General features: G+C 36.7%; 2 protein-coding genes across 2 annotated transcripts in view; one reads left to right on the top strand and one right to left on the bottom strand.

The window, feature by feature from the left end:
* Window positions 1–5,424: 5,424 nt before the first annotated feature.
* Smp_051010 (putative ubiquitin-conjugating enzyme E2 C) lies at window positions 5,425–10,038 on the top strand. The gene is made up of 5 exons (XM_018798351.1): window positions 5,425–5,468; window positions 5,511–5,538; window positions 8,543–8,629; window positions 8,731–8,935; window positions 9,710–10,038. The coding sequence occupies exons 1-5, from the start codon at window positions 5,443–5,445 to the stop codon at window positions 9,817–9,819; spliced, it is 456 nt and encodes a 151-aa protein (XP_018653302.1). The 5' UTR covers window positions 5,425–5,442; the 3' UTR covers window positions 9,820–10,038.
* The window catches only part of Smp_051000 (hypothetical protein), a gene marked incomplete at its 5' end in the record, with an annotated part of 67,304 nt that continues 51,411 nt past the window's right edge, over window positions 9,723–25,615 (bottom strand). The window contains 6 exons of the mRNA XM_018798350.1: window positions 9,723–10,304; window positions 12,733–13,269; window positions 14,084–14,235; window positions 15,835–15,902; window positions 16,451–16,538; window positions 21,703–21,794. Coding sequence (XP_018653301.1) covers window positions 10,052–10,304; window positions 12,733–13,269; window positions 14,084–14,235; window positions 15,835–15,902; window positions 16,451–16,538; window positions 21,703–21,794 — 1,190 coding nt within the window. The 3' untranslated portion in view covers window positions 9,723–10,051. The remainder of the gene's footprint in view (window positions 10,305–12,732; window positions 13,270–14,083; window positions 14,236–15,834; window positions 15,903–16,450; window positions 16,539–21,702; window positions 21,795–25,615) is intronic.

Below are 25,615 nucleotides of genomic sequence, written 5' to 3'. Positions count from 1 at the left end.
TAGACCATAAGGAATTATTCGCCTTTTAAGAAAGACTGGATCACCCTGTATTTCAAGTTTTATAGGCTAGATTTTCATACCTCCACTACACTTAGAACACGCAGCTATCAAATCTTTAAGTAAAGCATTAGAATTTTCTTTAGAAACTAGTTAAGGCGATTCCAATTTAAGTCTTTTCAGATTTTTTAAACCCAATATTGACGGTCCTGTTTCGCTAACTAAAAATTCACAAGGTATATATGAAGAATTATCATCTCCTATTAGCAATTCACAGCATCCGCCTACGGGCAATCTGTGTCTAGTAATTCCCAATATTGAAACCTCAATGGGTCTTACCACAACATTAGAATCTAAAGGTTTAAAGTTCTTGAATGAAATAATGGACTCTATACTACCTGTGTCCACAATAAAGTCATGAAATGAACCAAGGGATGTATATAATCGCTTTTGAGTATGGACATTCCCTTTCGAAGTGGTGGATAAAGATCAACGATCATTAGAAACAGCCGAATTATCGGAATCTAAGTAACAAGACTTAGTAATACTTGAAGCAAAGTGGACATGAATTACGAGAATGAAATTTGCCACAGGATAAGCATTTACCAAACTTTTTCTCACCTTTGTTGTTTGCTTTACAATTCCTTGTTGAATCAGCTTTCATCTTTTCACGAGAATAAGAATCACTATTAAACGAAAGCAAGTTTGATCGACCCTGATATTGTGTTTCATTATGACGACTAAGCAAAGTATTAGAAAATTCCATCGACTGGATATCAAGTTCATTCACTGGTTCATAGTTAATACATGATGTTCTAGCATCTTGAACGGAACACTTCGGCATTCTTAACAGCTCTTTTTCCAGACCTGGTATGTAAATTCCTGTAATGAATCGATCTCTCAGCTGTACATGATCTTGATCACTAAAATTGCATTTTGCAGCTTGTCTTTGCAATTTAGGAATGAATTCCCTAACCTGGTTATTCTGACAAGTCATCTTATGAAATTTCGCTCTCCCACGACATTCAAAACTGATGCCCTTTACATGATTCAATAGTAGTTCCTTGAAAGTTGTATAATGGAGTAAGATAGGCTTTTCAGGACATGCCAATTTTTCTATAAACTATAGGCTTGTTTACCGATGAATGTAAGACAATCTTCATAAAACGTATAGTTGGTCATTATTTTTGGTCATGCTGCATACCTCAAACCATTCACAATGATCCCCAAAAGCTTCAGAAGTTGAATGAATGTCCAACTGTTCTATCGCAGGCTCCTTTACGACGCCAATGTGATATTCAAGGGTGTCTGAATCTGTGTGGGCGAGAATGAAAATGATTGGTTGTCTTGATGAGTCAGACATTAGATAGGATGACAGGTGTTATATGTGTTATATATATTCCCCCAACCTTATCATGTATGGACTGTTCCTTGTTGATGGACATTTATTGATTGACTGTTCTTTGTGTCGGATTTTGGTGTGGAAATATATTGACGATATAGTCAGGCTAATCTCGTGTTCTTGATCTGAGTTCTGTTGAAGTCCTGTAGAATAGACACTGGGTGGGAATCTAGTGTAGATATTTGTCTAAGGTAAATTAACGTACCACATACGTGTAAAAAGTTAAAAAACTGTTATGACCAGAAACCCCTAAAGTTATAATCAGCATCATTTACGTTTATAACAGAATCTGTTATTTGAGAATAAATAATTATTATTATTATTATAGTATAAACTAGTAATCCCGGAAACAACTCATTTTAACCAAGAAGTATCAGATGAACACGAACGAATGTATTGTATTTGAAATTCAAAATCAATCAATCGTCAATACAAAGGAATTATTGGTTCATACAGTCACTACATTAACCCTCACAAATACAGCTCACTCAGGTAATAAATATTCTCCAACGCGTTTGACACCGATTCAAATGTTTCAAATAGTTGTGGACGGAAAGGAAGAAGAAGCTTTCGCTTAAAAAGCTTCTGTGTCTAGTAGCAGTGGATCATCTATATTCCAGGCTGGAACCTAGGTATGTTGACGATAATAGAGGAAAGAATAAATTGGTAAATCATCGTAAGATGTTATCCTTAGTCCTGAACGATAGTTCTACTTGCATCTTAAAGGACTCTTTGGAAGTCGCTTGGACTAGCTCAGTCGGCAGCGATTTCCAGCACTTGACAACTCTCAAGGAGTAGTAGGTGTGTCTACAGTCTACTCTGCTATGTTGGGTCTCCAGTTTCTGGGTGTTACCCCTTAGGTTAGTATTATGACTCAGTGTAAGTAGATGCTTAAAAAAATGACCGGAATTGTTAAGGATACTACAAGCCATGAGAAGGTCACCTCTAAGACGCCTATACTCTAACGGGTAAAAGTTAAGTGATTGGAGGCGCTCTTCATAAGGTTTGAATTTGAGTCCCCAAACTGATTTTGTGGCTCGCTGTTTGATACTCTCCAGAGTGTTCCTATCGTTTGTTTCCGTACTATAAATGGGGACGAATAAAACTGTTGAAGATTATGTGGAAGGTTCTACCGCCAAACTGGCCGAAAATGCGCTTCAATGTTACCACTGAAAGGTTCGCTCGAAAAGCCTTTTTGTCACAGTTAACGTAGGACTTAAGATCGAAGGGCACCAATACTCCCAAATGTTTTTCGACTTGGGATACTTCTAGAGAGGAGTTTCCTAAGTTGTAACTGTAGTTTGCAACATGTCGCAGATGGACTACTTTACACTTTGAAGTGTTGAATGTAAGTCCGTCGTTGTCTGCTCGACTTCGAATCGAGTCAGATCCTTCTGAAGTGCTAGTATATCCTTTTGGTTGCGTATCTCTCTCCAAAGTTTCACATCATCAACCAAAGGCAATACGTTACTTGTTGTGGAAGATCGTTTATATAAATCAAGAAGAGAAGAGGTCCTAGTATTGAGCCCTGAGGAACCTCACCAGGACATTCCATAACCTGAGAGAGCGTGAAGTTAACCCTGACCCTAAAATGTCGATTTTTCAGATATGAAGTGAGTCGATGAATTAGGGGTGGTTTGATACCCAATAGTTTAATTTTATTGATAAGACACATATGGTTGACCCTATCAAAAGCTTTTGAGAAATCGAAGTAGATTTTGTCAACCTTCCCCTTGCGATCAAGGATGCATGTCCATCTGTCAACCTCATTCGGCAGGTTGGTTAAACAAGAGTGACCCTTCCTAAAACCATGCTGTCGCGGTGAGAAGAATTTTAATGATAATAAGTAGTGTATACCATCGCATATCGAATACTCCAAACTTTTAGAAGGTATAGAGAGAAGGGCCACTAGTCGGTAGCTTAAGGGTTTACTGCGTCGACCTCCTTTGAAAAGTGGTGTGATGTGAGCCAGAATTCAAATTTCTGGTAGTTTGCCTTGACTTAGCGAGTGTGAGAACATCACGCTAAGCAGTGTTGCCAAGATTGAAGCTGCTTCCCTCAGTGTAGCAGAATGAACCATACCTGGGTCAGGAGAAGTGTCTTTTCTTAAGTGCTTCAGTTTACGGAACACCAGATCAGCGCTCCGGTTCACTTCGGAAAGTCCTGTGCAGTTAAAAGTGATGCTCTCATCGATGTAGTTGATGTGGGTTGGTTGGAATGTCCGAGAGTATTGTTCAGCCAAAAGATTAGCGGCATCCTCATCGTTATTGGTTGGACCATCAGGACCTAGCAGTTGGGGAACTGCAGTTTCGGCTCGTCGAAGAGAAGCTGCGTAACGGAATAAGCTTTTCGGATTGGAGACAAATTTATCAATAAGCTTGGTTTGGTACTGAAGCCTGTCTTCTCTTATTGCCTTGGTGAATATGTTCCTTATATGTCTGTACTGCCTGTATGCGCCGTTGTTATCAGTTCGTTTGCATTCTGCCCAACAGTGCCTTTTGCAGTTTAGCAAAAGAAGAGTGTTGCTCTTAGTAATTGTAGGTTGCTTGTAGGTTTTGGAGCCCGTTTGAGGAACTGTACTCTTAGTGGCACATAAGAGCGTGTGCAGCAAGAAATCCCAATGAGCATCCACTTCAAGTTTAGGCTGAACAACCCAATCCACCTGCTGTACATTCTCCTGTAGAGCTGACACATTCAGCCGTTTGAAATTCCAGCGTCTGTTGTTGGTGGGATATCTAAGCTCAGTTTTGCTGACAAGACTGACTACTTTTCCGCAGGGGAGCCAAAATTGAGAGGTTGTCGACTAGAAATTCTTCATTTGTAAATACCCAGTCTAAGTGCGATGGCATCTCCAACGAGTTGCCAACTGCACATTTTCGGATACTCCCAGATTCTAAATGAGGTTGAAGGGCTGAGTGTCAGTTGAGTTTTCAACTACAATATAGATATATTCCGCGAAGTTGATGTTAGGAAGATTAAAGTCCCTTAGAATTAGGATATGAGAAAATCTTGGACGAGTAGAATGAGCTAATTCTTTCAGCATACGATTGCCGTACTCGATGTCAGTAAAGGGGTTCTGTAGATGACTCCAACTAGACATCTCGAGGTGGTAGACAATCTTACTGAGTGACATACGGATTCATCAGATTGAGAAACTCTTGGTTGTGAAGTTGGTGTACATCCAGGCATGATCGTATGTATAAGGCTACTCCAACCCTCATTCCTGTTGGCATTAAGCGAAGTAATAATCCAGTGGTGCTTTTGAACTAATCTGAGCCAGAAATCTCACATGATGTAGAGTGATGCGGGAGGGTAGTGTAACGCTATTATGATCTTCAATTGCAAGCCGTGACTGATAAGGCAGAATATGGAATTATGTCGGTAATACTTATTTGAACATCAAAATCATGTGGATATCAACCGAATAATAATAGTTTTTTCACAATTGACACAAACAAACAATAGATATTGAATATAAATGTGATTACACGTAAAACATTGAGAAGAAAACTGGGTATCTTTTTTATTGTTAAAAAAATCGTTAGGTCTGCATGTTGCTATGAATTCATCAAACTATTGTTTGGCGATAAGACTTATAGAGCTTCACGTTTAGCACAACAGAAAGATATGTAGACTCATATTCAAGCAGTAAGTGATGTGTCTAAAACATGAATTATGAAAACTACAGATTGAGGACTGGACCTGATATAGGTTATAAGCTACGTTTCTTTGACAGTGAATTCTTTAGACTTATATTACAACAGATATGGCTCAAACAGGTTATAAAAAAGCACGTTGACGCTAGCATAATGTACACTTAAAATGCTTTGGGACTACTTGCATTACCTAATCAGTACTATAAAGTTAAGTATTTTTATACTTTAGGGACTAAGTACAGTTTTTTGTAATCCTGATATAAATCATAGAAACCCTCCGGATCAATATGTATGTTTGATAAAGCTCCGGGTTTGTACCCTATACATGCTTCACAACTATGACTACCACTTGCCTTGAACTTCCCCGCGCGACTGTCTTTCAAAATAATGAATGGGGATAGTGTTAACAAAAGGTTGCTTGTCTTTTTATCACTAATGATCTATTCCTAATTTAGATTGCAGAAGGAATTAATGGAGTTGTTAGTAAGTTTTTGAGTTATTGGCCTTAATTCGTATGTCAGTTTTACTATCCTTCAGTGTTCTGTCGAATTCAAACCATATCCCCCTTTGACATTAAATTCTTTGTATCAGCTTAGTGCTAATTAATACAAATGCATGTATTTTATTTTCTTTATATCTGCTCAAAAGGGGATACATTATTATCTTATGATTCAGTCACCAGATCCATCTTTACCGTGAGTTCCACACTTGAACTACACTCATGGCTGCACTAATGTATACTCAGCATCTGTCACGTGCTCGAGTCATAAATAGAAAACTCCCTCATTAGTAGATCCCTACCGGTTCCTGACAGCTACAAACCAGGTTAATGAACCAAGATAACCCTGAGTTATAATCAGTTGCTGACAGACAAGAGAAGGGAATTCAAACCTAGTGTAAATTAATGTCTGATAAATAATAATAACCCACCGAAAACTACTCGTTTTAGTTTCTGGACAGGTCTTATAGAAAAGGCTGATGCTTGATGACAAAATCATTATTCCGGTAATAAGCGGCACTGATTTTACAATCTCTGTACCGTCGAGTCAGTGGTATTTTACTACTTTGATCAGTGAGTTTTCATTCTCATGTATTAGATGAGTAATTGGCTGTGAATGTTTCACGTGTAGTGAAGCGGGATTTGTCGTTATGATCAGACAGATTGATTTAACTCCATCCAGATGGTCTGCATCTTATTAGTGCTTTTTATGTGTAAGATGTACGGCCACGTATCAGACCTTCTGTCACGCAACTAATATTTTCGATGTTCTAAGCTGTACATTGTTTACAAACGCATATCTGTCACCATATTTAAGTTTTTATTTTCGGAGACTGGGTGACATGGCTCAGAATCGATCACAATGGTCTAGGTGTATACACTCTTTGTGTTTCCTTAAACCATGAAATTGAAATTAGTTTATACCTTTCCTTCTATGAACTAATCCTTTTTCCATGTATCATATCCGTACATGAACTTTTTTTCACACTACCATTGAAGTGACTGGTTCTATGAATTCGGTGTTCATCTCGTTGTGATAATGAGATACGGCAACTCGAACCAGTGCATATATATACCTGGTCCTACGTTTCAGATAACTGACTGACTTTTGTTTTCGTCTTTGGAACTACATTTTGCGTAAAGTCTAGTAACTTTACTCGTCTACCCTAACTAATCTAAGTGAGTTACGTCTTGAGTCTGGTATTGGATATGTAATATTTGATTTGCTTAACCACTAAGCTTTAATCAACTTTCAGTCAGTCAGTCATTCAGCGACAACGTAGAAGAAGGAGATTGATTATGAATACAGTGGTCTTGAGTGCTGTTAGAGGTATGAGGGCAGTTATCACTTCCCGGTTGCCCACATCGTGGAAGAGTTCCTCTAGGGGTACCTGATAAGGAAATTGGGTTAGAAGTGGTCTTAATGACCTGAGAGCATGACCGCAGTGCCCAAGGGACAACTGCTTGAGGTCGGTCACACACGACCTTTTTGTGTTAGCTCCGTTCTTCAAAAAAACCTTACCGCCGGAGACGGATATCCGTGGGATAAGGCGAGGTGCGCATTTTTAGGGTCGACCTTTTCTAACCCCCCCCCTTGTGGGAAGGCGGCATCGCTGTCATGCTGGTTGTCTGAAAGAAACACCCTACTGCTGTCACACCTCTGTACAGTCAGCAGTACGACTTCGGACCTTGGGTTTGCTGCTTTTAGTCTCACCGCTCTTCAAACGACCTGTCTGGCATGGTAGGACCTTGAGGAACGATTGTTCCAGCCAGTATAGCCCGATTGAATCATCACGATAGGCAAGCCCGATCACCACGTCAAGGTAGCAGCAACGGTCGGGAATCGACTTTCAACTATTTGGTGGACCATTGACAGCGCGATATACTTAATTAGGTTTGTTTTAATAAAGTAGTTTATTGATTTATTGAGATTCTTTATCTGGAATCCCTCAGGTGTCCTGTAACGTGACCCACTAGTATGTGTTACTGATGTAAATCTCCGCTTTAGTTATCGAAATACTCGGATTTCAACCTCTGAGTTGGAGATTCTAGCCTCATATCATTTAAGGGGATTTGGGCGACCAGGTACAAAATATTTACTCGATTATTGAGTAACAGTAATCGATTTCTAATTATCTCTCACCATGTGGTGTGTTCGTGCGATCTACACAACATCCAGCCAGTCATTCGGTCACAACGTAGAACTTCGTACGTGTGTACATCAGTTCGAGTTGCCATACCACATTAACACTGAGATGCAGTTGTCAATTCAAATTCCATAGTGGTAGTAGTAAAAGTAGAAGCAGTAATCCGAAAGATTAGGGTTTGAAGATGTTGTTGAAGGAGTATAATCCAGTGAAATAAATTTGGAAAGAGAAATAGACATGAAGAATTCAGAAGATTAAGATTTGGTAGAACATAAAGAGTGGATGCACCTTCACCATTGTAAACGATTTTGAGCCATGTCATTCAAGGTCTCTAACCATCCAACATCCAAATATGTTCAGACAACCAATTGTTATCACTGACACTCTACACAATAAAACTCAAAGCCAATTACTTGATAAACGAGATAAATCATAATGCATAATGATAACCCTGTTACCCTTTGCTTCTAAAGTAAGTTTATTGATGTATTAACTTGCGTCACAACTTTGTGACTAGGCTTCAAGAAAATGTACAACTCATTGCCTTGAAATGTAAAAATTAGTCAATGTGTGATCTGTTGAAACTCCTCAGAGTGCTAATAAAGGCATTGAAGGCTTTACAATAATATGATTCGTACAATGTAATGATTGTATTATATTCCCTTATTTCATTTGTACATATATATCCATGCCTAATTCCCAAGTTAAATAAATGTGTAATTCGAGACAGCTAGCTTCTCGAGAGAAGTAGTCTAGTGAATTTTTAATTTTAAGTGACTAGACTTCATATAATTTAAAAAATACCCTATTATTTTTTCTTGATGTTAATTGCTTATCACAGATGTCCAACGATAAAAGCGTGACGGCATTCCCAGATGGTGAAAATCTCACTCATTGGTTAGCATCTATACGTGGTCCTGATGGAACGGTAAGTATATCAGTCTCTACATAAATGTCAAGTCTTGATGTCGTCGTCTGATCCTCATTTCTTTATAATCATTGATATCTTACTGATTCTGTCTCTTAAAGGTATATGAAGGTCAGCAATACAAACTTTCACTTGAGTTTGGTCCTAACTATCCATACAGTCCTCCTAATGTGCGTTTTGTTTCTAAATGTTATCATCCTAATGTTGATACTCGTGGAGTAATATGCTTAGATATTCTGAAAGAAATGTGGTCTCCCTTACTGACTGTAGAAAATCTGCTGTTATCCATTCGAAGTTTATTAGCAGGTTAGTGTTTTAACATCGCATCTATATTTCTGAATTGTGTTGACTGCTTGTGCACAGAACAGCGTAGTCCTAGAATACTTGGCAGCTTCGTTCAAAGTGTGTACTAAAAGATTGCGTATATATATATATGTTTGAGCTCCTGTGTAGTTGAACTACACACGTGATTGCATGTCCAGTGTTTTATATCGGTAGAATAAAGTGAAGAGCTTAGGTGTTTTAAAGTTGTTGGTACTAACAAATTAGAGTTTATTGTAATGGTGAGGTTCCACATATTTACATTTCATTCATTTAGTTTGACTATTAAGTATGTACACCTAATCCAAGATAATTTTATTCCCAAGTATGGTCCGATCACTATGAATTAAACAAACATGACATTGGCTACTACTCAGCGGTCAGAAAGTGTGAATGTATCATTTCTACAGTAGGTCTGTCGCTACTCAAATGGCTCAGTGGTGACACCCCGGAGTGACATGGGTTTAAAGATCATGAGGAGTACCAGGTCCCCCAAGACTGTAAGTACGCCATGTCAATATGTGCTAGTTGATATAAAATGTAGTTACGAAATTCACTTCTAACTATTTAACATCAGGACAGTGCAGTAAGCGTTGAGTCACTTAAACTCGTGGCCAAATCAATATTAAGTACTAGATAAAAATTACGTAGGTCATTACCTAGTGATCGGTCAATGTTAAGCATTTCAAAACTCTTATGCGATGTTTGCAATAAACTTCTGAGCTGAATGCTTCTAGTAATGTTTCTTGTCCTTTACAGAACCCAATAATGATAGTCCTTTAAATGGCCAAGCAGCCCAACTCTGGTCTAATCCTTCTGCATTCCGTACTGAAATGATGAAATTTCAAGCATCATCGTCTAACAGCTAGTCTATGTAAATATTTCAGTGTCTGGCTATTGTGTACAGTCAAATTTTCTCCTTAATGGTCTGCAAACTTTTGTACTATCCAATCACTTTCCCTCTATTTTCAAGTTTCTGTATTCCACCCAAAATCCATGTATTTATCCAAACACAAGGCATACTCAAAAGACTTGCGTATAAATATTATATACATACAAAATAAAATGTTCTATGAAACATTATATAATGAGTTTTTTTTTTCAACTGGATGTAGTGGTCAACAAACCATTTCCAAATGAATTTATTTGATTTGTTGTATTGTAAATTTGATTTAATGTGTTTATAAGTCGTTGATATTGACGTTTATCAGATCGTGAAAGACATGATGCAAGTCCAGTTAACTGAGATCGTGAATATTTAGTCCCATAGTTAGTTAACCAATGCTCCCATTCGTGTATAGGTATATAGAATGCCTGAATATATTCGATTACATAATCCAGCCTAGGAAATGACCTAGAACAAAAATGCCAATAGTGAATTAATTAATGTCGTGAATATGAGCAGAAATAAAGTAAAATCTAACATTAAAGAAAAAGAAACGGAAAGTAGTCATAACCGAACTACTGGTATCTATCATCTCAAACCAAGGATTTCACTTATTTACTATTTAGTAAGCTCAACAAAATTCAAACAAATTGTGGTATGCCCAAGTCATAATTTATGCGCAAAAGGTCATTCCAACGAATCTTGTATATTGAGAAATACGATGAACAATGTTGACGATAACAACATAAGTTTGCTATTAGTTTATGTTTTTAGAATGACAGGAGGTATGTTTTCTAAAGTGAAACGAGGTACTTTTCATCATGTGATTAATACTAGAAACTCCTACGGTTTAATCGTATTTCAACGCGGTTTAGAATGGCAAAAAGGTTTAATTCAGCATGCCAAAACATGTTTTGTGTATTCCTTGGTGAGAGTTTGAAATCCTTAAAGAGATTTTCAACTGGCTTATAATTAGTCTGCACGGTTTTTCGTCAAAACGAATCGAGTTCACTGAGAATAAACAGTCTAAGATATTCTAAGCGCATTTTCATAATATTTTGTACATGACAGGATATTTCTTTAAAACGAAAAAAACAACCCGAAAAGATGGTCCCAAAGAATCTTCATTTGACATTATTCACAGAGCTTATTGTTAATAGAATTTAATGTTTTTTTAAGCTTAAAATACCTAAACTACTATTATGATTAGAAAAAACTGGTGACACTGATTCTATTCAATGTTGAAGATGTCAACAATAAGTAATAACTAGATTTCCATTCAACTTGGCGGTTGAATTGAGTATAAAGTAAAAGTTAGTGAAATATAAAACCAAAACAACTAAGGAATCAAAGACAATGTATTAAAACACTGTTTTGTTAAAGATTGGACTATGTAAGCTAGTAGTAGTTTATTTTCAAATAATAGCGATGGGGCGTGTGTACTAAATAAACTTCAAATAAGTTCAGCGGGATGATTTGAGTGATTGGAAGAAGTGAAAATTCATGGCTTTGCAAATAATTGTTGTACTTTTATGTTCCTGATGATAAGGACGATACAATTACCCGAAAAATGTGTGCATTATTTACTATATATAGGTTTATATACTCGGTTTGAGTCGAAAACTCACAATGCCACCCGTTTTGACAAGTAGTAGTATTTAGAATGGGGTTTCAATGTGCAGTCTACCGATAGCTCACAGTCTTCCATTTTCATCAAGTCTGACCTGAAGTATCTTGGCACATAAATAAGATTTAAAAAGGTCGAGATCAAAGTATACAGTCCTAGAAAATGTGATTTTACAGTCAAATTACTGGGTTCGAATTCACGTAAGTTCAGGCGATTCATGAATAATCCCCTTCTCCAGGTGATATTGAGATGTATTCGTGGATAAATATCTGTTCGTGATGAAAGATATACAGATTATCATGAAGATGGTTATCATTACGGACTGCCGTTGGCTGGAGGACCACTTAAAATCAAAGTAAACTAGATGAATGTGTTGACTTCCAGTTAAGGAGTTAAACACAAGGAGTATCGAGACGAGGGAACTACCCTTAAAATAATAAGTTTTAACTCAATTGTCTATATTTCTAACTCTAGCCACTTACCTATGTAGCGCAATTGTCATTCAATATCATCGGTGGTAACAATTTCACTATCGATAGATATAACTGAACTCTACTAGTCACGACTCCTCATTTCTATCTTGAAGTTAATCGGAGGGATGCATAAAGCTATTATTTAGTTGGCTAAATTGTCACGAGATTTAATCGATTTGACAAAAAAAACATTGGACATTCGCGATTTTTAATGAGTAATTCATTACAAGAAAGAATTATTGAATTCTTAAACCTGGATTCGTATAATAATATAGCAACTAAAAACAATGAGAAGGGGTTCTGTGGAGATTTCAGTATTTTTCAAAGTTGAAATCATGAGTCAATTGAAGCTAGACCACCATCGAAAACCTGGAAGCAGTGGACGGCCGTTTCGTCCCATCATGGGACTCCTCAGCAGTGCGCATCCACGATCCCGCACTCGCGAGATTCGAACCCAGGACCTACCAGTCTCGAGCCACAGCCCTTAGCCGATAGACCACTGAGCCGGCCGGCATCCAACGGTGTTAATGTCTAACTTCAACCGATCCACGAAATTGGATGCCGGCTCAGTGGTCCATCGGCTAAGTTCTCGCGCGCGAGACTGGTAGGTCCTGGGTTGGAATCTCGTGAGACGGGATCGTGGACGCGTACTGCTGAGGATTCCCACAATAGGATGAAACGGCCGTCCAGTGCTTCCAGGTTTTCCATGGTCGTCTAGCTTCAATCGACTCATGATTTCAACTTTGAAAAATTAAAAACAATATTTATCAAATTAAATTATATGTTTTAAACATACCGTATTTTACTAGCGGATTGAGCATATACAGCTAATGTTTGTATATCTAATAACATTTGACCACGTCCTTCATCTGAACATTGTTGTACACGACTTAAAGCTTCAAGTAATTGTGATGCCAAACAAGATAATAATGCTTTCCAAATAACAATCATAAATATATGATCTTTTAAATGAAATTCTTTAGATATATTTTGTAAAATTAATGATAAAGGATGAAATACATTAATATTTATATCATAAACATATGAATTTGGTGTGTTAGCTACTTCTTTAGTTAACCAATTCATTGCACATATATGCATAGTTAATATATCAATTGAATCGGTAGTGGATACAATTAAGTTGTTATGTATTGATGTTGGGGATGATGAGTTTGTGTTGTTATTATTTGGAATAGATGATTCTTTGTCGATAGTTTGTTGTTGCTGATTTGTATTAGATCCTATTGGCCATATTTTACTGAAACTTGAAGTAATCGGTGCGTTATTTGTTGCTGGTAACTGCTTACAATTTTTTGCTGTCACATCAGTCATTCTAAAAAGATAGAAAAAGCGAATTTCTTACAACAATCCGAATTTTAATCTATGATAAATTTGGCTAGTAAATAGTTCTCATTTGTTACACATAGCTATATGGTTAGAATAATCCCAAGTTACAGTGGATTAGTTCCTTTTTTTATATGGATGGTTGCATTTATTTTGAAACTATTTAAGTCAACAAAAAGTTTGGCTAGTTGAATGGAACTCTTGTTTGTTCGGGTGCTACTGTACACGGAAATTCAGTTGGCGAATGTTACGACTAAAAAAGATAATTGAGGTACGAGGGTTTTGATGAAGGTTTGCTCTCTGAGCTGTATGGTTTGGTCGTGGAGCTTTCATCGTCCTTCTGAACGACATCACCAGCACAAACTTCGGGCAGAAGTGGAGGGTGGATTCTTACTGCTGATGATACTAGGTTGTGATGCCGCTATTAAAAAGTTTACTTTATACAATACTGTATCGCCAGCGATGTTGTTGCCTTTACATAACAGAAAAAAATAGAAAAGGTTGGCCTTGAAAATAACAAAACTTACTGCACGAATTTTCGTCGTTCTAGTTCAAGCTCTTAAAATACAGATCTAACGCACCTCTAGGACTTCTCTCAAAAAGTCCATGAGTGATGACCTCCAAGTATTTGTACTGCTGTCGTGACGCTTCTGAACCGCTAAGGCCACTAGTAGTTCAATTTTCTCTTCAGGTACCTCATAAATGAGTATCTATTTTTGGTGTGACCAACTGGGAAGTGACAAATGTTCAAACTCACCTTGTGTTCGTGATACATAAATATAATTCACACAAGACCAACTTACTTTGTGATTATGATATTTAGCAAATGTGGTGCCAGTTCGTTTGCACATGGTTCGCGGATTTGTCTTGCTGCCATCAAAGATTGTTCACGGAATACAAGTGCTAGTCCACGTTTATTATCCGGAAGACATGCTGTTAAATGCGGAAGAAGAACCTGAAAGAATATTTTACCCAAAAGTGTATTACTTTTGTTTTTTTTCTTAAAACAATACATTATTGGTATGCATGTAAAAGCTTTTTACATTCAGGACAACTAATAATGATAAGAAGAATGACATAAATAAGTACTAAGTATCCATTAGTTTGATTTCCTTCAAAAAAGTACCTAGGAAAAAACCGTATTGACCTTGTTTTTGAGTAGCTCGTTTACCAAGCACATATTTGTGTAATACTACAACCTATAAACAGACACATTTAAGTGTGACAGATCGTCAGAAATACTTAGATTTGTTAATGATGGATATACATACACCACTGGATTTTAGTTCAGTGATCTAAAGACTATGATGTCGTATGCGATAGTGAAGGTCCTGGGTTCGGTATTTAGGGGCGGAGTCATGGATCGGCACTGCTGAGGATTTCCACACTAGGCCAAGACAGCTATCCGATGTGCTTCAAGGTTTTCAATCGTGGTCCAACAAAGATCAGTGCATAATCTAATCTATGCTGGATAGTTATCCAAACAAAACATTAAAAATGGATTTAGAGTAAAAATTCTTCTGGGTCATATGCCAACCAATAACATCAAATTCTATCGAAACTCAATTCACGGCCGTTCTCTATCGCAAACAATAACCAAAGTAACATGTTCACAGAAAATAAATAACAATAATGATAAACTTACTGTCTCTAAAATGTCTGCCAGGAAAATAACTGACTCAACTGCGACGACGTAAATTTGTATTAACTGGTGTTCACGTTTATTATTATTATTATTATTATTATTATTATTATCGCCAATTGCCGGATTATTGTCAGTAGGATTTAATGCATGCAACAATTCAATAGGTCCATGCAAAGGAAGGGAAAATCGATCCTATAACAATGTAATGATTGAAAAAATTATATATATACCTAAAAATGAATTGAACTATGGTACATAGTAATATTTGTACAAATGAATGTCTTAAGAATCCTCAAAGTTCAAATAACGAACTGATTTTAAATAGACCACCATCGAAACCTGGAAGCAATGGACGGTCGTTTCACCCTAGTATAAGTTCGTGCGTGAGACTGAAGGTCCTGGGCTAGATTTCCGGTGCCAAGGGCCTGGATGCTCACTGCTGAAGAGTTCCATATTAAGATAAAACATCTGTTTAATCCTCCCAGATTTTCATAGGGGATGTAAGTAAGATCAGATCGTGGTTTAAACTGAATGTTCTACAATCTCCACAAAACCCTATGCTAAGAACATCTTAAAATTTAGGAAGAAAATTGGTCCGATGTAAAATTAAGCAACTCACTATATACAAACCTTAGTCACTCAGCACAGTTCATGTATCCGGCAATGAGTTACAATTTATTGTATATTTGTATATGAGAGATTATGACATAACTTCCCTGCTTAAATCGAAGAAGGCGATGAGAAGTCCATAATTATTAAGATTTGAAGCATACAAATTATAAACTTCTGATAAGTTAGCTAAAAGAATAGATCAAGCACAAAGGACTTTGAACTGACATTTTTCCTCAGTCAACTTCAGTATTCCTAGTGTTACGTATTTGATCTAATCAAATATGATACGTCCCGTACTTGAACACTTGATAGTGACATTCTAAATGCTGCTAACCCATTAAATTCCCCAGCGTTTGAACCCCAAGCTGAAGAATAAGGTCAGGAAGTATGAAAAGAATCTTTACCTCTAAGGTTAGTTGGGGCATAGGAAACAGGGGTATATTTATAGATCAATTGGTGACTTTGATATTCTACGCGCTTCTGGGTTGTTTCAATACTCTCAGTTAGTTACTAGTATATCAATAAAGTTGCTTGGAACGCATGTTTCGCCCCATTTGGTGCTCGTCAGCTGGATGTGCCCATCACATTCCAGTGTTCACATTGGGACTTGAATGAAGAAACTGGTATAGTTTTGTTAAGAGATGAAATATATTCATCGAAAAATTTCGCTCAATCCAGACCAAAATTATTAATTGTACATAAAATGATTTACATAATATAAACCTTTCAATTGAAACGAAATCTAACCAAAAAGACATGAAAAACTGAATAAACCAACCAAGCGTAAAGAAAATAACGTCAATAGAGTAGAAGAGAGAGTGGGTGGAAGTAATAATAATGGGAAACAACATGAAACATAAAAAGCATTCATGGATTAACTAACTAAGTAACTAACTAACCCCTGTTAAAATACTTTGATGATTATCAGCTGTTATTAAACGTTCATTGATACGTTTTATTGTTGTTCGTAAACGTTCTGGAAATTCAGATGAATTCGATATCTAATAAAGGAAAGCACACGATTAACAAATAAGAAAAATGAAAAAAAGGAACATTTAATCTTTTCGATTTGTGAATCATAAAATCGAATAATTTTCAACAGGAATATGAGAACAAGATGAGCAAGTGGGATAAATGTGTACCTACTTGATTAATTAGACTGTGATCAGCGAAGATAAGAAAAACCGATTCATATTCAATTTAATCTATAATTAGTTCAGATCACGCGGTTTTGATATTCTTGACTGAAATTTGGACAGTTTTAGTTGGTATACGTGGATCCTGCACAAATTCAATGGATATAGTCATTATGACACAAATTCATACATAATAGATGTAATGTGGATAGCAACAGTTCAGGAAATGCGTTTCATCTTATCTGGAACTTTTCTGGTTGATGTAACTGCCAACTAAAACCAATCAGATTTCAGTCGAAATATCAACAAAAGGATAATTCAAACCATTACAAACTAATGTTCGTACCAGTTTCACAAGTGAGATGATGGCTATCTGAACTCAGTAGCAAAGTGGATAACGCGTACTGAGGTGAAGGTACGTCGAGCTGACGAGCCACAAATGGGGCGAAACGGATGTCTTAGATTCTATCTCTAATCATATTACGTCCGTTCTATATAAGCATAATTCAATGTTCTCCAGTTTTTCATGATTTTCTCAGATGACATCAACAAGTGATGAAAATTGACATCGAATAGTATTAAACTAGAGCTTCAGTTAAAAAATATAACAATTTGGAAAAACGACACAGTGATGACTGGTGCTAACTGGTTCGAAAACAGGGTAAATTACCCAATAGGATTTTACTCAAATCACTTGGAGGTACGAAGTAAAACATGAAAATCAGTAAACGTCTACCCTCATCGTCTATTAACAAAGTGATATAATTTAATGATAAATCATCAGGCTATTCTTTATATCAAGCATCAGGTTTATTATCTAATGGTTAACAGTACAAATCTGACCATTATAGTATTAGATTTTCTTTTATTTATAGATCTACATGTTGAATAACAATGACAATAGCTGAAATTACCCATAGTGTTTTCAATGTTCAATGAGTTTGTGTTGTATCCAGCGATCTTAATACAATTCTCCTCAGAAATTTCATTTCAAACTTTCATCAGATTTATAATTTTCATCCAATATGTTAAACCGCGTTTCATAGACTTGTCCATAGTAGACAGTGGAGGATAGCTTAAAATGCTCAAAATGAATACTTAATGCAGCACACCTCCAATAAATGAAAGTGTTAGATACAACACAGTCATTGAACACTGAAAACAGTGAAGATATAATTTCAGCCGAAGCAATTACAGTAAAATAACAACTTCAGATGATCAATAATTTATAATTTATTTATTTAAACATATAAACATTGGTACAGGGAGGCATTAAATATATATGCGCCACACAAATCATTGGATTTGTGTGAAGGTTGGAATACTGTTCGCGCGCTCAAACCAAAGCATGTGGTTTTTAAAGGGGCCACTTCCTAAGACTTTGACCTAGATGCCCCCAAATGCCCTGGTACGGCCGAGAGTGGGGAGAGTCTACTCTCCCTCTCGAAATACTCGCACATGGCCAGCGAATATATAGCCTCTGCCAGGGAAGTCCTACTCACTGCCTTCTCGTGGCGGGGGTGTTGTTTACGAAAGTGAGAGGACGAAAAGCGAATGTCCGGCGCTTTAACCGGGTTGGTGGACACGGAGGGTCCACCTAGGGGAGTTGGAAAACCCTCATTCCAAACCAATGGTGCACATGGGCTCCAGTATCCTGATGGAACGAATGGCGGACGAACCCGTCATTGGTCAACGGCTACCATGGGACTGCATCTCCTCACGATGCTCCATTGCCTTGTGGATCAGACCTTTTGGTCAAAGGCTCGGGGTGTGGCCCCCTAAGAAAACCACCTGCTTCGGTTTGGGCACCCGGGCAGTATCACAGCCCACACACACAAATAGTGTGGCGCATATGTACCTGGTGCCCTTTTGTACCAATATATATGTGTTTAAATAAATAAATAAATAAATAGTCCCATGGTAACTAGTGACGGACAATAGGTTCCTAAGCCATTTGCTCCCTCAGGATCCTGTAGCCCATGTGCACCAGTGGTTTGGAATCAGGGTTTCCCAATTCTTCTAGGTGGATCCTACGTATCCACCAACCCGGCTAAAGCACCGGACATTTTCTTTCGTCCTCTCACTTTCGTGAACAACACCCCCGCCGCGAAAAGGCAGTGGGTAGGACTTTCTTGGCAGCGGCTGTATACGCGTGGTCATGTGACAGCATTTCGAGAGAGAGAACTGAATCTATTCACCCTCTGTCGTTCCAGGGCATAGATATTGAAGAAAAAAGGAACACAGCAAGTAATAAATGATCACTTATACACAGTGAAAAAAACAGGATGATAATGAACTCACACACACTTACTTGAATAGGACCAAATAAATTAAGAATCTGGATATAGAAATTGATTTTATGAAAAAGAAATCACATAAGATACATGTTATAGGAACATAAAATTTCTAAAAATATACACAATTAATATGATTATATTATATTTTTAAGAAAATTATAATTTTATATAGTTAAGATCATGACTTAATTGAAACTAGACCACCATGGAAAACCCGAAAGCACTGGACAAGCGTTCCGTCCTATTGTGGGACTCCTCAGTGGTAGTGCGCATCCACGATCCCGTCTAGCGAGATTAGAACCCAGGACCTAATAGTCTAGCGCGCGAGCACTTAACCTCTAGACCACTGAACCGGAATCCAATGGTGTTAATGTCTAACTTCAACCAATCCACTAAATTGAGCAACCATTCACCAATGTCTTCAGTGAGTTGATATCTCCCAACAAACCTGGTTGAACTCTACTGGTTACTGCTTCTCACTATAACTCCAGGAAATACCTCATGGAGCCAGTCACTAGTGAGCATATGATTCTTATCAGAAGGGGGTTTTGTGGAGATTTTAGTAATTTTATATAGTCGTGGATGCGCACTGCTGAGGAATCCCACAATAGGACGAAACGGCCGTACAGTGATTCCGGCTTTTCCATAGTGGTCTAACTTCAATTGACTCATGATCTCAACTATATAAAATTACTAAAATCTCCACAAAACCCGCCTCTAAAAATTATAATTTGTCAAAATTTGTTTTAACTAGGATTAAACTCTATTATGTCATTAGATATTGAATAAACTGTATGTCATTCAGTTGGTAAATCCAGTGTTGATCAACGTTTGACGGTGTCAAAAAACCCTAAATACATGAACCACTAATTTTGAGATTATTTTCAGAATTAAATATGTCTTCTTTGTATAGATCGTAAATAATCAGTATAACTTTGTGAATTATCGTCATCTTACTAATCAATTTGTACGTTCGGGGTCATTTGACTTTAAATTAAACTTTAAGATTAAGGATTATTTGATACTATCTGACTATTCAGTCGACAGAAGATAGAGAAGGGCTCGAACTTAAGATCCGATTATGAAAATCTCATTACATTAATAATTTAAACAGAGTTTCATATACTTTGATCTTAGCGTCTGTTCAACATAACCGTTCACCCGGAACTATTGAGTTATTGAAACTAGTTTCCGTTAATTACCACAAACTACAGTAACGAATCTGTGGTGTCTAAATTGAATGTTGAAACTCAAAATATAGGCTCGTCTAACTTTCGTCAACTTGCGTCATTTATGGCGTAGGCGAGATATTCGTCTAACAACCAAAGGACGGCTTTACTGTGCAGCAGTTCGTTCCGTCCTACTTTATGGCAGTGAAACATGGCCGATAAGAGTAGAGGATATTCGTGGGCTGCTAGTATCCAATCATAGGTGTCTTCGAAGCATTGCTCGTATATCCTAGGACCACCGAGTAAGTAATACGGTCGTTAGGAAACGAGTACTAGGTAAGGATGGCAAATCGATTGATGAAGTAGTGAAACTTCATCAGTTGAGATGGCTGGGACACGTGTTACGTATGCCCAACCACCGACTGCCCCGACGTGCAATGTTTTATGGCGTAAGAGTTGGTTGGAAAAAAGCTAGGGGCGGCCAGATAACAGAATGTCATAACATACGAAGCACTAAACTGAAAAGAGACAAATACTGAAAAATATATAGCTATTATTAGTATAGAGATTGTGGAGACTGTTTAACTTTATTGGAATTATAAACTGATCTAGGTCAGACAACCGTTGAAAACCTGGAACTATATTGGACAGCTGTTTCGTTCTAGCATACGACTTCGCAGTTTTACGCTTCAACGACGCCAATACTTAATTCATCATGCACTCATAAGTGAATAGCCTCGAGAAGAAATTCAGAGTTCTAGGGAGAAACCGTGACTAGTGGAGTTTAACCGTGTCGGATGTGATGAAGGTACTCACTGAAGATAATGACTGCGCATAACGCGCGTTTTACTGGAGCTAAACTTGCCCACCACAGGATCTTTGTGTAGTTGTTCATAGGTTAAACGTTCGCGCATCAGACCGAAGGCCTTAAGTCCGGTCTCCAGTAGCGGATTCGTGAATGTGCACTGACGAGAAGTACCATATTAAGATGAACCAACTGTCTAGTCCATCAAGGTTTTGAATGGTTACCTAACTTAGATTGGTTCGGGATCTCAATATAATAAAATTACTAATTACTGAGTTGTAACCAATGTCATGTTTGCTTAGTCCTTTGGCGCTAATCTAATTTTTTCGATCAAATTGAAATACGACTACCGTTTTCAATGACTCCAAATCATGTGTATTATATCTTTTGTCTTCAGCTGTTTGGAGGTGATCAGTAAGAACCTTGTTATTAGGTTTTGTGCCGAGTACATACGATCTTGAGGGAATTCGTGATTCTCACTTCATTTAATAAGCATTAGGTATCGCCCCTCACATTCATTCAGTGTCAACAACTCATATCTACAAGAGGTTAGTCACGGCCCGAATCTTTCAGTTGTATTGACCCGAACTTTCACACTGAGTAACTCAAGTAGTGTGTCTATGAGATTGCGGACATATCCTGAGGAGGAGCGTCAGCTAGCGCGATAGCTTTAGTTTTAAAAATTGTCCCAGGTTGCTGCCGACCATTTAGCAAGCAGAAAAACATACTTTATTGTTAAATAATCACTTTCCACTTACAGAGTACAAATAATAATCAAATACTTGACATAGACAATGCATTACTTCACCAGCAATCGGTTGTAAAAGTCTCATCATTTGTAAGTAACGACCTATTAAAGAATAAGGCAAAAAAATAAACACAATTTACTAGGTATTCAATAGTTAAACATGAAAAGTTGGGTTCAGTTGACAAGTCGATATCGCTTGAGTACTTTTTATCTCTCTCTCCCTCCTTTCATGTGACACATTTGAATTCAATAATCCGACTGTTTGGTGGAAACTAGTTATAGACCAGAACAAAAATTTACCACCAATACACAATACAGAGTAGTAAGCAGTATCAAAGTTGGATGCATTTTACAACATAAAAGAGTCTCTTATATTTAATGTAGCTGAATATGTCTGTTTTCAATTATTGATCAATCACAGGTCATTCTGGACGTATATGTATATGTATATTAGGAGGCGTATTGGTATCATGTGGTTGTTGTATGATATGGAAAGTGTATAGAGAAGAAAAAATTCTGCGACTGAAAGAAAAACGTAGTTGGTGCTGTTTTACTACACAGTTCAACAACTATCTACTTAATTCCAACCAGACACAATCTCATGATTATGATATTTGTCGGAGAGTTCTGTTCAAACACTGAAAAGCCTAATGGTTTTTTTAGGTAATGTGGCTGAAAGCGATCATAAACAACCCCCGTTTAACTTAACGTTTAGGATATTTAGCACTAATCAGCAATGTGCATCTGGAATTTTGAAGGATTTGATATTATTCCATAGAGTCGAATCCATGCTTCTTCGTGTCATGTACAAAGGAGTTAACTCCAAGTTATTTAGTCTACAGCTGATCGGCTGTAAGATTAAATATCAAAACTAATTGACTTTGAAAATAGTAAAATATCCTATGCTTACAACTAGTATTCGTTAAATTCTATCGATTCAAAGATGAAATGTAGCTACTAATTCAAAGTGATTTTCCCTGATTTAAGGCGACTACAGACAAAAGAAAGGAATAATGGAATTTCTCGTATTCGTACTGGCCACCACCCGAATATATATATATATACATATATATATATATATATATATATATATATATATATATATATATATTTCCCTAGAGTAAAAAGATAATCTAAGTTAGACCACCACTGAAAACCAGGATGAACTGGATGGCCCGGGTTTCTAGTGAGAATTCGTGACCAATGAAGTTCAAACATGTCGAGTGTGAGGCAGTTGTCCGCAGAAAACAATGGAAGATGGTCACATGATATTGCGGATTGATTAAAGTTAGACATTAACATCGTTGAACACCACCTCACTGGTCTAGAGGTAAAGGGTTGGAGCGCGAGATCGAAGGCCCTGGTTCCAATTCCTGAAAGTTGGGTCGTAAATATGTATTAGTAAGGAGTCTCATACTTGGACAAAATGGCCATCCGGTATTTCCAGGTCTTCAATATTGGTCTAACTTAGATCGGTTCAGGATTTTAATGAAATTCAACTATCTCCTATATTTTTACAAAAAGAAAATCGTTTACGATAGTGAGTAATAAACAGCAAATTAAAATCAAATGACTGTAATAAGATAAGTGGAACATCATGTCATGTTAATCAGAATGGTAACAATAGTAATTGTATAAGATAATAAGTTCTATGTCCATTAAGAACAATATAAATTTAAGAGAGGAAGAGGTCAACGGTAAAAGATTAAGTTCAAGGTCAAGAAGCAAAATATGAACTTTAGGTCATCAATTCGATCCGTAAAGTAGATGGGACGACCTTATGTTTATGAAACAAAGGGTATGAATATACTTTAGTTGAACGTAATCATTGTATCTTTTCTTTAATCAGTAGTAACTCTTTATAAATTCCATTCAGAAAAGAAAAGAAAGAAATTCTTCCTTATTTTAAACAAGTATATATATATATATATATATATATATATATAACATTCCTGTTTAGTACAATAACAGCGCATGATAGTGTTGTTATTAGTACCATAGTATTTATCATACAGAAGTTTTGAAAAGTGGTATTTTATGATTTTGCTTAAATTCCTGTATTTTGTTTTTACTAATTAACCGACATTTATGGATCTAGGAGTTAAATGATTTGAAATAATAGTGTTATTGATTCTATATGCAAAGATTAATGATACCTATATTGAATCGTATAAACAGAAGCGGAATAGAGTTCGAAATTGTAATGATCTAACCACTGAACTACCATTCAAAACCTGTAAGCCAAAAAAATAGATGAGAATGAAATGTATATGGATTGTTTCAAAGAAGATAAAGAATGCATGTTACGGCCTCAATGGCTCGATGGTAGCAACACAAACTGTAACGACCTTTTTGCACGGCAAGACCAGATAATCAAACATCAAGGACGTAGTAGTGACTGAATCCGCTCATGGACTACAATAAATCCACTCAAGGCTTATAAGTACAAGTGAATGGCCTATGTTGACAGCGGTACACACGAAAAAGGAAAATAATCCAATCACACTATCAGCTAATTGAGAACGCAAGTGTCAGTCGACAATAATAATAATAATAATAATTGATGTGTGGGCGAGAATGACAGTGATTGGTTGTCTTGATGAGTCAGACATTAGATAGGATGACAGGTGTTATATGTGTTATATATATATTCCCCTATCTTTATTATGTATTAACTGTTCCTTGTTGATGGACATTTATTGATTGACTGTTCTTTGTGTCGGATTTTGGTGTGGAAATATATTGACGATATAGTCAGGCTAATCTCGTGTTCTTGATCTGAGTTCTGTTGAAGTCCTGTAGAATAGACACTGGGTGGGAATCTAGTGTAGATATTCGTCTAAGGTAAATTAACGTCCCACATACGTGTAAGAAGTGAAAGGACTGTTATAACCATAAACCCCTAAAGTTATAACCAGCATCCTTTATGTTTATAACAATTATTATTATTATTATTATTATTATTATTATTATTATCACCATGTTCTCATTAGCGACTAATTTCGAGTGGTAATTACAAGATTCCAAGTAAAAACCCATGACTGATGGAGTTCACTCATGTCGGGATGAAAGCAATCACCTATCAATGACATCAGATGATGGTTGCACAACATGGAGAACCAACTAAAGTTAAAAGTGTAAACCAATGGATGACAACTTGGCAGTCTAAAGATTAAACGTTGTGAATGGACAATGCTAGAGAGTTATGTACTGGAACGAAACAGTTGTCTACAACTGACTAGTTTCAGATGAATGGTCTAAATAAAATCAGTTTGTGATGTTAACTAGGAAATTGATTGGTTGTGAAAAATCCTTAATGATCATCAGTCAATCAATTAATCAGCTAAAATCAGAAAGGGTTTTGTGGAGATTTCAGTATTTTCATAGTTGAAATCATGAGTCAATTGAAACTAGACCACCATGGAAAACCTGGAAGCAATGGATGGCCGTTTCGTCCTATTATGGGACTCCTCAGCAGTGCGCATCCACGATCCCGCCTCGCGAGCGAGGCAATACTTTTTAGTGTATACCAAATGATATATTTATAAATTAATCCTAACCCTATAATAAAACATAAAGTTTAATGGATATTACTGAATTTTAAAAAAAAATCAGCTGAATCGTAAGATAAAATGACAATTCTACCATACTGATCATATGAATGAAATATACTTCGAGTAAAGGCGGTTTTGTTTTATATTTCATGGTCATTAATACTATCCTTATGTCAAGACCTATGAATTTTATATATAAAAAAGAATACTTCCATTCCTTGGTTATGCAGATCTTAGAATACAACAAGCCAAATCGATAAATTAATTAATTTATAAAAAAGTATTTTTTTTCCCAGTTCATTGTCACTAAAATAGTGTTTTCTGTATGGACGATTGAATGAATAGTAACACTAAACGTAGTAATATGAA

This window comes from Schistosoma mansoni, chromosome 6, assembly GCF_000237925.1.
Source record: "Schistosoma mansoni strain Puerto Rico chromosome 6, complete genome".
Taxonomy (NCBI): Eukaryota; Metazoa; Platyhelminthes; class Trematoda; order Strigeidida; family Schistosomatidae; genus Schistosoma; species Schistosoma mansoni.
The sequence above is the reverse complement of the archived record's forward strand: the minus strand, read 5'-3'. Positions and strand labels throughout refer to the sequence as shown.